Raw genomic sequence first — 12,494 nt, 5'->3', positions numbered from 1 at the left:
TCTAAGTTCATGCAATCTTCTATTATGTAGAAGCAATCATTGTACCCATCCCACTTCACAATTTGATAACAACCTTGCCAGTATGTTGACCGGAGTACAAATAGTCAAACGCCCCCTGCGAGTCTTCAAACGAAAATATTCTGTCATCAAGAAGAGGCTTGAGTGAAATCTTATGTTCACTCAAATAGTCGCACAGATTTTCCTGATCGACCTTCAAGCCGACAAAAATTGCCCTAAGAGAAGTCTCAACAATACAGTCTTGACCAAGATTGTGATGGATACGGGGCCACTCACTTAATTGTAGCAGTTTTCTGGAACAAAGGTGTATAAACATCAGGATGTCTATCCATTTGCAGCCCTCCCAAAATACCAATAAGGGATATTGTGCCTCTGCGAGCTAGACAATCGAGACTTTGACCTAGTGTCGTAGGTCCACCTGTCTCAATTACAATATCAACACCTCTATCGTTTGTCAGACGCTTTACCTCGTCTTCCCATTTGTGATGCTTCTTGTAGTTTATGGTTTCGATGGTACCAGGTGGACCTAGAGCTTTGATTTTTTCTAATTTCTCGTCGGAAGAAGATGTGATGATGATGTGTATTCCAGCAGTCAAGCAAAGCAGTAATGCGAACATGCTGACTCCACCAGTACCTGTGTTCAGCTTTGTTAGATGTATTATATGACGAGACTCCAGTAAGTAGGATTACCTTGTAAAAGTACAATGCCTTTATCATTCGGCATGTTTAAGCAATTCCAGGCAGTTGTACCAGCAACAGTTACACAGGCAGCCTATATAATTTCAAAATCAGGTCAGACATAATCTTTGTAGGTTGTGGAAGCACATACCTCTTCCCATGATAGATGCTCTGGTAAGTGTACGAGCACAGCCTGGTCGAAAATAGCAAATTCGCGCAACACACCATCAGCATCTCCCCCCAAAGTCCTCTTGATAGTCTCTGTACCTTCCAAAGCATTAAGATCAAAGATAGGAGCAACTCGATCGCCTATCTCGAACCCGGATACATTTTCTCCCATTGCGATGACCTCGGCTGCGCAGTCGGATGCTGGAATTCCTTGTTCAAGTGCATGGCTTGGGTATTTCCCATTGAGCATGGCTACATCTCTGTAGTTTAGAGATACCGCTCGTATGCGAATTAATACCTCGCTTGTAGAAAGTGAAGAGGGTAGTAATTCCTCTACTAGTTGAACGTGGAGAGGTGCTTTTCCGTTAGTACGGCGGAATGCCTTGTAAGTTCTAGGTATAGATGTTGACATTCCTTGTCTAGCTTGAGGTTGAATATTTTCCTTGGGCTTTTTGTGATAGTGTTGTGCTTTGGTTTGGTTTATAAGTTGATTGGGGCCAAATCTCAAAGGATTCGGATTTATAAGTATCAACAAAAGCTGAGTAATCCAAGTTATGCATACAGAAGCTGAGAATGACAATATGACAATAGAGGGATTTATTATCACGACTAGCTTTTAGTATTGATACGATGATGTTTTTAATTGTTGATTATTGCCCGTCCCGGATTGAAAGTAGTTTCTAAGACGCAGCGAAGGAATTCGCACACGACAAATAAAAGCCCTGTCCTGGAGGACGTTGGTAAGCAAGTGTTATCGGCAAGGGGACTTGGGAGATCTTGCAATCATCGTTGATTTGTCTCACATCACGAATTGCTTTCAACTTAAGGGCAATATTTACAGGGGAAGTATAACCTAAAGTACCAATACTACTACCAACTGATATACATACAATCTAGTCGGAGGGATCCCAAGTCCAGGTGGACTAGGGATCCCTGATAGCTCCTCAGTTTCATCACATGATGTTGTGATGTGAATAAAATATATTGAGATACGTACGGAGTATAGGTATAACATAAGAAAGATGCCCAAGCTTGAGTAGGGCTTCCTTCGAAGTAAATCCTATTTTCAGAACCAAGGGATCGACGTCGATCGTCCTGTTGAAGATCCTCAGTCAATCAAGCTTTTTTAGCATACTGAATGTGTATCGAAATAAGTAATCACTATCTAAATCCAAATTATCTTCAATCGTTTGAATGGAATATGTAAGACATGACTGATAAGCCGATGTACTGAGTGGAGCACTTCTAATATTAATAGTATGTACCCCTAGATAACTATATCCGATATAAACAAAGGGATACCCCAATCATCAAAACACATCATGTCCGCGATGACTGATCAATCTACAAGTCCACCAGAATCATACACTATATTCGACAGAAGACAAAAAGCACTCATCGTTTTCGTTGTAACATTCGCCGCATCCTGTGCGTAAAATATCCCCTGTCAACCATGTCAATATTCACACCGGTACATCGACCCTGTGGCAGTCACCAAACTAATTGATATTTTTTTTTCTTCAAGCATCCCTCCTCGCAAGCAACATATATTTCCCCGCCATAAACGCAATAGCAAATGATTTAAAGGTTTCGGTCGAATTAGTCAATCTCTCTATCACAGCATATCTTCTCTTTCAAGGTCTCGCTCCGAGTCTCTGGGGCCCGATATCCGATGTTCAGGGACGACGGACGGCGTACGCTTGTACATTACTTGTTTTAGTCGGTGCTTGTATTGGACTTGCGAGAACGACTAATTATGTTTCACTTGTTGTGTTGAGATGTTTGCAAAGTACAGGTAGTGCGAGTACGGTTGCGATTGGATCTGGAGTTATTGGTGATATTACTACTCGTGCTGATCGTGGTGGGTATATGGGTATATTTCAGGGTGGAATGCTGATCCCCATTGCGATTGCGCCTGTTATTGGAGGTCTACTTTCTGGATTTTTGGGGTGGAAGTCTATATTTTGGTTTTTGACTATTTATAGTGGGGTATTACTTTTGTTGGTTCTTGTCTCTTTGCCGGAGACTAATAGGTCGATTGTTGCGAATGGAACACGGAGATTTGGGAAGGGGACGACGCGTTTTCAGAAATGCTTTTTGAAATATCCTCTTGGGGTATATCAGAGGTTCAGCTCAGTATTGTGGGATCCGAATTTACCGCAACAATTGGCGCCGAGAAAGAAGATTGATTTTCTCGGTCCAATTCGCATTCTCATTAGGAAAGAAACTTTTCCTATAGTATTCTTCTTTTCTGTTTACTTCGCGGTCTGGCAGATGAGTGTGACTGCTATATGTGCGCTGTTTCAAGAACGATATCATCTCACTGAAATCCAGACTGGTCTTACTTTCATCGCTAATGGCGTCGGATCTACGATCGGGACTCTGATAACCGGCAAACTGCTCGACAAAGATTATCAAAAAGTTCAAATTCAATTCCAGCAAAAACGGCAGAACACTAATATTCATCATGAAGGGTTCAAAAATCCTGAATTCCCACTCGAAAAAGCACGTCTACGTCTCTGTCCTGTCTTCGCTTTACTACAATGTCTATCGATTCTCCTTTTCGCTTGGTCCATTCAGTTTTCGGATCGTGTTCATATAGCCGTGCCTATTGCTTCAACTTTCATCACTGGATGGACGTCGGTTTCTACACAATCTATTGTAACGACATACCTGGTTGATATTTATCCGGATAATAGTGCCGCTGCCACGGCTAGTTTGAATATGGCGCGGTGTGGATTTGCAGCGGGTGGGACGAGTTTTATTATGCCACTAGTTGGAGGTGTTGGTGTCGGTGTTGCTTTTACAATTTGTGCTATTGTACAGGTTATTGCTATGGTTGGACTTTTTGTTCAATGGAGGTTTGCTGAGAGGTGGAGGATGAAAGCAGGGCGATAATTACGGAAAATATATGGAGTAGAGATAATGACTCCTTTTTAGGGTTACACTCGGCTGTTCCTCGTATTATTCAGTGGCATTTTTGGACTAGTTCATCGCTGCCTATATGAGTCAACGACTAGTTGACTATTTACATGAAATTCAGATTTCTAGATAATCCACATCATTTTCATATCCTCGCCAAACAATATTGAATATCTACAATATACAACACATCTTACACAATGAAAACCCCTCGACTGGAATTAACTCGACTCACCGAAGATCATCTCCCCGGTTACCACGCAATCTGGTCCGATCCCTTCACAACAAGATGGAGTCCACACGGCCATTGCAAAACACTAGAAGAAAGTAAAGACTGGATGTCAGAACTTCTTCCAGATAAAAATCCCAAAGGAGAAAATTACGCCATCACACTACGTGCAGATTTACCAGTTTCCGAAATCCCACAAGCTAAGAATTTCGATGCCGACGCCGAGCCAATTCTTAGACCGGGTGCATTTCTCGGTTGGATTGGGACATGGAAATCTGAACCTATACCGGAAGTTGGATTTATTTTTCATCGGGGAGCTTGGGGATTTGGATTTGCGAGTGAAGCGTTAAGGGGGTTTTTAGAGATTTTTTGGAAAGAGAGGGATTTTGATTTTTTGGATGCTTGGTGTGATATCGAGAATTTGGCTTCGAAGAATGTTTTGATTAAGTGTGGGTTTGAATTTGTTGAGGTTGTTTATGGGGATTATACTTTGAATTGGATGGACCCGAAGCTTAGGAGTAGTTTACATTTTCGGATTAAAAGACCTACGAGGAGTATTCAAGAACACTAGTAGTGTTATTGGAGATGGTGAGCCTTGAGAGGCTGGTTGTTGTACTTGGCGAGTGTTTGATGGGAATATTTTACAGGTTGATAATTGCATCTATTCATACATGTATCCCCAGATCTCTCATCTTCACTGCGATGCCCATGTCGCAACCTTGCTACTTGGGATCTGTAATGAGTGCAAGTGAGCTTTATACTTCTCCAAGAAAGGATGGTTTCCACCGCGAAAGCTGTTTAACAATAACAAGAAATCATCGGCCAGACTCTGAGGATTTGAGGTGGTGGGTATCGAGTCGGTGTAATTGCCTAGCGGTACCATTCCAGTCCCATAAGGTGGGTTGATATTACAGAGGATATCGGTTGCACTGACGGCAATATCATATAGTTTTTCGGTCTGGGTGAAGTTGTTATGTTAGCGTGATGTTGAGCTTATCAGTGAGTAGCGGGGGAAAATGAACATACAAATCCAATGCCGTGAGCTTCCATTGAGCTAAGTTTCAATGATCGACAAAGCTGAAGTGTTGACTCGGCGATTGACACAGCATAACCGAACGTCAAATCAGGCCTTTCTGAATGTGATCGCAAAAAGCCATGGTTTAAACAAAGCAGCCAGACGCGATTCTGAATCCATCGCTGCGTGATGAATACATCGGCGGCTTGTGTTTCACGCAATCCCATAGCTAGAAGGGCATTGCTATCACCTCGGGTTCCCTTGGCTTTTTCAAACCAGTCATATCCCTTAAATCGCTCGGCTTGACTGATTCTTTCCAGACTATCATACATTGATAGTGCTTTTGCTTCGGTGAATCTTCCACAGAAGCCCTTGCTAATATCGCATCTTTGATTCCAGCAATGAATGATATCTTCATCGATGACGTCGAATAATTCCATCAGTCGAGCTAAACCCATCATTCCCTCGGCATCATTTTCGTTATGGACGATGATACCTGATACTACACTGTGGGTTGCGTTGTGTAGAAAGTCGTGTACGGAGCGCATGCTGAATCCTGGTTTCCCAGAAAAAGTTACTGGATGAAGTCGCTGGAGAGCGTAGGCTCTGAGATCATAAAAGTTAGTAACGGTCCTAAGATAAGTGGATTCGCGGTACTACTTGGCGCATACCTTTCTGTAATTGATAAAACAAGATATGTGCGCAGTCTCTGCCCCTTCTCGTCTCCAGATAATTCGCGATAGGATTCGGGATCATTAAGTCCCAATGTCGAAGCAAGGTCTAGTGCCTCGCGTAGTCGTAACCATGCAGCATTGTGTTGATTGCTACCGAAAAGACAACCAAACAGGAAAAAGCTAGTGAGAACAGCTTCAATAGTAGGATTCTCGCCGAAATCGGAACAACTTCGCATTTTTGTAGCTTCGTGCATCATTGATCGTGCTTGAGTTGCTCGCGAAGAAGTTGTTGCGCGTTCGTTGATTTCGATCGGCTGTGTGAGAAAAAATGCGCATAATGAGAGTAACATCGCTCCAAATTGAGGGTTTTTGCGATGCTCCTGCGACATCATGCGGGTGAAAAGAGAGGATCGACTCAGAACCGGAAGTGTCGGGTGTAATCGGTCAAAGTATACATCGATCCAGGGTATCATGTTTGATTCATTGATGGCAGACGGCCAAAATTCATCCGCTTCTTGACTATCGGATTGAATCGATGATCCCACAGCCGGTGAGAATGCCATTCTCTGGTGTTGTTCTTGTGACGACATGCCCATACCCGCCACATCGGGTACTGGCTGGATAATAGATGGCAGTGATGGTTTCAGGTATATGTTACTTCCGGGGAATTCGAAGACTGGAACTTGAGAGCCGAGATGGTCCGGAAGCCAATACTCGACATCCTGGCGATCATTCCAACCGACAGGGGGGTTTTGATGAGAATCCATTGGCGCGGGTTCATTTCCCCAAGCATCTACCACTGTAGATGATTGACCGGATGGTGCTAGACCAGCTGCTCCATCCATCCGCATTGTGACCTCCCCATGTGGTGTTGTCCACGATGTCCCCGGCATCGCGACGGGCCGGCCGGATTCCACTGACGAATTCGGGACATGGTATTGAAAGGATTCTTGTTTGGAGATCGGAGGTTCTGAGGGATCTCGAGAAATGATATGCGTTTGTTGTTGTCTAATTTGTGAGACTCGGCTACACGCATGATTAGCGCAGTTCACTCCGGCGCGTCCGTCACTTTTTTTTGTTGATTCTTCTTATTCGAACTTACTGCCCAGTGGGACCGCGTTTCTTCTGCGGTTGGAGAAATGTACATTCAAAGCCCATCGATTGACAGGCCTTGCAGGGTTGTGACAAGCTACACTATTCGGAGGCATTAAATCATTAGCGTGACTGTATTTGCCTATTTCGGGGTAAATGCGATGGGGATGTTCGATTAGGGGGGAGGGGGGAAAGGGAAGAGGGGCCGAGGTGCGATAAATGGAATGAATGATACCTTGATCTTGCGGAACTTGCATTGATCGCATGCTCTTTTGGCTATACTAGCAGCATGTTTATTTCGTGATCGAATGGCATTAGGAGTAGAACCTCCTCCACCAGAAGACGATCCAGTCGAAGAAGCCATGAGAAAGCCTTGGGGGGGCTCCATTCAGCAAAGGGAGAATTTGAAGGAGAATTTGGGGGAAAGTCGAAAGTTTGAAGATCTCCTTTTGACCCACTTTTGGTTTCATCCCCGCTAGTCAGCAGAGTCACTTTCATCATCAATTACTGGTATTGCATTGATCTAATTACTGAGTTATGTATGGCTTGGATATTTAGTTATATTAGGGATAACTAATTATTATATTTTATAATGTACTTCAAATGGGCTGATACTGTAGGAATGACTGGGTAATGGCACTCCAACATCTCCAACTTGCATTCCCCCACTTTTGCCCAACGAGAATGCTTTGATAACGAGAGATCCGAGCGGAGTTGGGAGTCCGCGACTATTTAAATCATATTGAGACCCATTTATTCTCTGTAGAACACTGATGACTTTTGTGGTATTACTAGGAAATGGGCTCTACACAGCAGTCGTGGGAGGAGATTGTCTCCCGGAAGCGGACGGAGAGAGATCAGTTACTCGTCCCATACATGGTCAACGATATTGAGAGTCGACTACCTCGAGTGGAACAGGTCGACCAACGCAGTCGATTGAAAGATCCTGAAATCCAGAAGATCACCGATATTGATAGTATTGTGGTTCTATCACAATTGCTTCAAAAGGGAGACTTGACTGCGGAGCAAGTCATCGAGGCGTATATCAAACGGTGCGGAGAATGAGTCACCATTGACCGTAATAAAAGATTATAAACTAACAAAATGATGTAAAGTGCTGTAGTAGCACATCAGTTGGTAAATATCTCATTCATTCCCGACCCAGAAAGATGAAATGCTGATCTGAAGTAGACGAATTGTCTCACCGAAGTATGCTTTGAAGAAGCCCTGGAACAAGCCAGGGCCCTCGATTCCGAATTCAAATTGACTCGTCAACCAAAAGGCCCTCTTCACGGAATCCCAATTACTTTAAAAGACCAGTTCAATGTCAAGGGTCTTGATTCTACTCTTGGTTACGTCGCCAGGTCATTCTCCCCGGCCGATGAAGATGCAGTCCTAGTACAGATGCTCAAAAACATGGGTGCTATCATCATAGCAAAGACAAATCTTTGTCAAAGCATCATGGTGGGCTTTCCTATCACTAAACACTCATTACTCATTACAAAAATACAATTAACTAATTTGATTCAAGTGGGCGGAAACTGAGAATCCTCTCTGGGGGTTAACTACCAATGCGCGAAACCCTGAATTCACACCTGGAGGCTCAACCGGAGGTGAAGGCCCGCTTCTTGCTTTACATGGATCTATCCTCGGATTTGGAACGGATATTGGAGGCAGTATTCGTATTCCACAGAGTGTCGCGGGTCTATATGGACTGAAACCCAGTGTAAGTTCCATTACCACGGTCCACAGTAATGTCTACTAGAAGTAGTACTTCTACGCTGGCAACATCTACTCACAAATATGAACAGAGTAGCCGATTTCCGTATTACGGAGTTCCAGTCTCAACAGAAGGACAAGAACACGTCCCATCATCTATCGGTCCAATGACCCGAGACCTCGCATCAATCTGCTACATCACACAACTGATCACTAATTCTCGACCATGGGATTTAGATCCTCGCTGCACACCCCTCCCCTGGAATGAACTCTTATTTCGAGAAATTCAACAGCGTCCCCTCGTCATCGGAATTATTCTAGACGACGGCGTCGTAAAGGTTCACCCGCCCATCACACGCGTCCTAAATGAATTATCCGCAGCACTAAGAGAACACGGCCACGAAACTTTACTCTGGGATACATCCGACCACGCCTCGGCCATTGAACTAATGGATACATATTATACCGTTGATGGGGGTGAGGATATTCGTCGAGATATCGATGCTGGGGGTGAACCTTATATCCCGCATGTCGAGGCATTGGTTAATCGAGGAAAACCAATTTCGGTCTTCGAGTACTGGCAATTAAATAAGCGGAAGATTACAGCTCACAAGAAATATCTCGATAAATGGAATAACACCCGTTCGCCTTCTGGTAAACCCGTGGATATTTTGTTAAGTCCCGCATTACCGCATACGAGTGTTCCGCATCGGAAATTCAAATGGGTGGGTTATACGAAGATTTGGAATTTCTTAGATTATCCTGCTCTTGTTTTTCCTGTTGATCGTGTTAGAGCTGAGACGGATCAAAAGGGGGAAGAGGAGGATTATGTTCCTAGGAACTCGATTGATGAGTGGAATTGGAATCTTTATGATGAGAATCAGGTTTATGGATATCCGGTGAATTTACAGATTATTGGGAAGAAATTGGAAGAAGAGAAGGTTCTTGGGGCAGCGAGTGTTATTGAGAAGATTTGGAAAGGTTCTAGAGCCTAGTATACAGTGCCTAATGGAGAACCATATATCTAATATTGGCCGACTGTCAACCTACCCTTGAGGAAACGACGTCCTGGGTCCGTCTATCAGAAGCTAGTTATAGAATTATCGTAAAGTATAAGACCCTGAGGCTTAGAATTGTCAGCAAGCGCAGAATGAAAGTTGTTATTGATAATGAAATGAGCGCGAGCCATAGAACTCTCGACATAATGACTTGATCGAGGCTGAAGGTATTGCGACCGAGAGAGTAGAAATCTTTAGCGGAGCGGACTGATAAGGGCAAAGGCACAACAGCAGATGAAAGTAGCCCAAAACACCCTGAATGCAATACGACATCTGTCGCCCTTGTGTATATTCGAAAAGCAACCCCCAAAGATTGAAAACCAGGATACCCGCAATAAAGCTTCCACTTTTGGCATTAAGATCTATCCTTCTAACAATAGATACATTGACTTTATTTTCTAGCTTCATATTAAGGCCTCTATACAGACAACTGAAATCAACACAGGCCAAGGCCGATGTGCAAAGGAATCAGCGTTCTAGGAAAGTCCGCCAAAGAGTTCAGAAAAAGAAGTTCATATTCGTAAAATATCTATGAAATGCGTAAATAATCGTCTCGTGTTTATGAGGCCATCATGGCCATGACGGAAAAATGCCACCTATGGCGGCGCAGTGTTTTTCTCGTCCTTGGGATGTAGTCTCAACTCCGTATGATCCTGAATAACCTGTAAGATCGTTTGCATTCGCACAGGTTTCGTCAAGAATAGGTCTATGCCTGACGTCATCGCATCACGTTGAGTATCAATCTGGGCAACGCCAGTCAAAGCGACGATCGCCACCCGGGTGTGCGGCCCCAAAGTGCCCTCAAAATGACGGATCTGTCGTGTGCTTTCTAAGCCGTCCATGACGGGCATTGAGATATCTGTACCATAGTCAGTAAATCGTTGAGATGGCGCTGCAAGCAGGGGAGATTAACCCATTAGTATAAGGCACACCCGGGACGAATTCTCTGTGAAGATGTCGAGGGCCTCTTGCCCATTCTGTGCAGTGAGATAGTCGACTTTCAGTTTTTTCATGAAGGTAACCAGAAGTGACATATTAATAGAATTGTCATCCACCAACAGCACAAGTGGAGAATCTTGCCGAGCCGAGGAACGAATGCCAAATTGCTGTTCGCTAGTAGGCGCGGGTGTTTGTATGTACATTTGAGCGTAAGACGGTTGCGAGGTATAATCCTGGGTCTTGGGAAGAGGCAAGGGTCGTCCGAGCGATTCTGTATCTGATTTCGAAGCCAAGTGACCGACATACTGATCATCATCAGAAGATTTTGGAGGCCCTGGGGTGGCCAATTCTGGGGAATTAGGACCATGGATCCGCCGACTCTGGCGTAGCAGAGTCGATCTAGTTTGTATGGTAGCTAACCAAGAGAAGTGACACCTGTTACCAGATCTAATCTTAGTCACAGATTTCAAAGATTCAGCATTGAGCAACATCAGGAAACTGGTCTTAGCGGCTGACGCCACCTATTTCATTACTCCTAAACTGGCGAGAACGATAGGTATCTTCTCTGCGCCCCCCCCCCCCTCGTCTAACGCAACTTACGAGAATCTTGACCAACATTGTTCTCGTTGAAAGTCCCTTCAGTGAAATGCAGTTCGGGTTGAAGAAAGTTCTTGCTGGGACTAGTCCTTCCCGACCCGCATCATAATTGTGTAAAGCGGCGTGGGCATGTTATGTCTCGAAATCGGAGATCGATGCTTGTCCGGGCTTATTTTATGATTTAGCTCGTTGCATCTTTTTAACAGCACCATTTGTACTTAGTAGTATTTGCTGAGCATGAACGGACACCTATTCATTGCGATGAGCAGCCATCAAGCCGTAAATCATATCGACAAGAGAGAAGCAGATTCAGGCCCTTGTGGAAAATTTTTGTCAGAAGGCTGTATCTGAACCCTGATAATTAGCTCAAGGCTCCTTGGCTACACCAGTCCCTGACCATGCATTTACACACGGCAGCTCTGTAACCATCCAGAATGCACCTGGGCATTATCAGCGAAGAAGACCAGCTATACATGACTGCGCTCTGTCAAAGCATTCATAGTTGAGATGCATTTTGGGTATCGTTTAGCTCCTTTGACTAGTGACCCCAGGTTCAGAAATGCTCACACGCCATTAGCTGTTTAATTCTACGCACATCAGTCTATTTATCGCAGGAAATAAACGTATGGATAAACAGTTTATCCTTTAACGAAAATGAATCTTCAAATCGTACATTTAAAACGAGATACAAGAGATAAAATGAGGGTTGTGACTACTTACTAGGAGAATTGACCTTTCTTGACAACTTTTTTGCAAGACTTAGAATCCAAACCATCTAGAGATATTCTATCATGCAAATATGACACTCCATGGCATTATTATATGAGGCCCAAAGAGTTCAGATTCCTCTGCACTAAATCATCATGAATCGACTCCATAGTTGATTTAAGCAACCTTGTATCAGTGGTATTTGTGTAATGTGTATAAATTCGCCGGCCCTGTGTTCTATTGAGATCTTGAAAACGATCGTCAAAGTAGTGGACAGCTATAGTCATGTTCTTACTGTGGTCATCCGGGAAATATGCAGGTATCAGTAAGCCAATTTTTTCTTGAATATATCAATTTTATTCAAAAAGAGAATGACAGATTTTTGTCTGAACTATATACCGGTGATCAATGAATCAAAAAGTGCTATTGCTTTGTATATTTGATTCTAGATAATATTTATAAAATAGTTATACAAGATAAAATAATAGATTTAGATATACAGTATGGTAATCTTCGAACAGATATTGATTGTAGCTGGACAGAGAAATTACAAAAATCAGATAGTCAATATTCTTGAAACAATATATTTATTTTCTCTGCTCTGATTCTTGTTTTCCGATATTGACTATTCTTCAAATTATCTGGCCGATATTGAAATAGATCTCAGAGATATCTGT

The 12,494-nt window shown here is 43.4% G+C and overlaps 5 protein-coding genes across 5 annotated transcripts; 2 read left to right on the top strand and 3 right to left on the bottom strand.

The window, feature by feature from the left end:
* Nucleotides 1-55: 55 nt before the first annotated feature.
* N7469_005944 (zinc-dependent alcohol dehydrogenase family protein) lies at nucleotides 56-1,276 on the bottom strand (the record flags this gene model as incomplete). Its single annotated transcript, XM_056644863.1, has 4 exons — nucleotides 56-233; nucleotides 295-652; nucleotides 709-790; nucleotides 848-1,276. 4 exons carry the CDS (start codon nucleotides 1,274-1,276, stop codon nucleotides 56-58), a joined length of 1,047 nt encoding a protein of 348 aa, XP_056500101.1.
* A 910-nt stretch (nucleotides 1,277-2,186) lies between these two features.
* Nucleotides 2,187-3,762, top strand: N7469_005943 (uncharacterized protein; the record flags this gene model as incomplete). Its single annotated transcript, XM_056644862.1, has 2 exons — nucleotides 2,187-2,292; nucleotides 2,390-3,762. 2 exons carry the CDS (start codon nucleotides 2,187-2,189, stop codon nucleotides 3,760-3,762), a joined length of 1,479 nt encoding a protein of 492 aa, XP_056500100.1.
* A 947-nt stretch (nucleotides 3,763-4,709) lies between these two features.
* On the bottom strand, nucleotides 4,710-7,160 carry N7469_005942 (CeGAL family transcription factor; the record flags this gene model as incomplete). The annotated part of the gene is made up of 5 exons (XM_056644861.1): nucleotides 4,710-4,973; nucleotides 5,042-5,636; nucleotides 5,702-6,730; nucleotides 6,807-6,898; nucleotides 7,032-7,160. The coding sequence occupies 5 exons, from the start codon at nucleotides 7,158-7,160 to the stop codon at nucleotides 4,710-4,712; spliced, it is 2,109 nt and encodes a 702-aa protein (XP_056500099.1).
* Nucleotides 7,161-7,594: 434 nt separating this feature from the next.
* On the top strand, nucleotides 7,595-9,510 carry N7469_005941 (uncharacterized protein; the record flags this gene model as incomplete). The annotated part of the gene is made up of 5 exons (XM_056644860.1): nucleotides 7,595-7,848; nucleotides 7,912-7,933; nucleotides 7,988-8,260; nucleotides 8,328-8,522; nucleotides 8,608-9,510. The coding sequence occupies 5 exons, from the start codon at nucleotides 7,595-7,597 to the stop codon at nucleotides 9,508-9,510; spliced, it is 1,647 nt and encodes a 548-aa protein (XP_056500098.1).
* Nucleotides 9,511-10,169: 659 nt separating this feature from the next.
* Nucleotides 10,170-10,715, bottom strand: N7469_005940 (response regulator; the record flags this gene model as incomplete). The annotated part of the gene is made up of 2 exons (XM_056644859.1): nucleotides 10,170-10,432; nucleotides 10,487-10,715. The coding sequence occupies 2 exons, from the start codon at nucleotides 10,713-10,715 to the stop codon at nucleotides 10,170-10,172; spliced, it is 492 nt and encodes a 163-aa protein (XP_056500097.1).
* Between the last annotated feature and the right edge of the window lie 1,779 nt (nucleotides 10,716-12,494).

Source organism: Penicillium citrinum (genome assembly GCF_028827155.1).
Source record: "Penicillium citrinum strain IBT 23319 chromosome Unknown utg000005l:1.0-1900146.0:1.0-1900348.0, whole genome shotgun sequence".
NCBI lineage: Eukaryota > Fungi > Ascomycota > Eurotiomycetes > Eurotiales > Aspergillaceae > Penicillium > Penicillium citrinum.
Note: the sequence above shows the minus strand (reverse complement) of the source record. Positions and strands in the feature narration are given on the sequence as shown.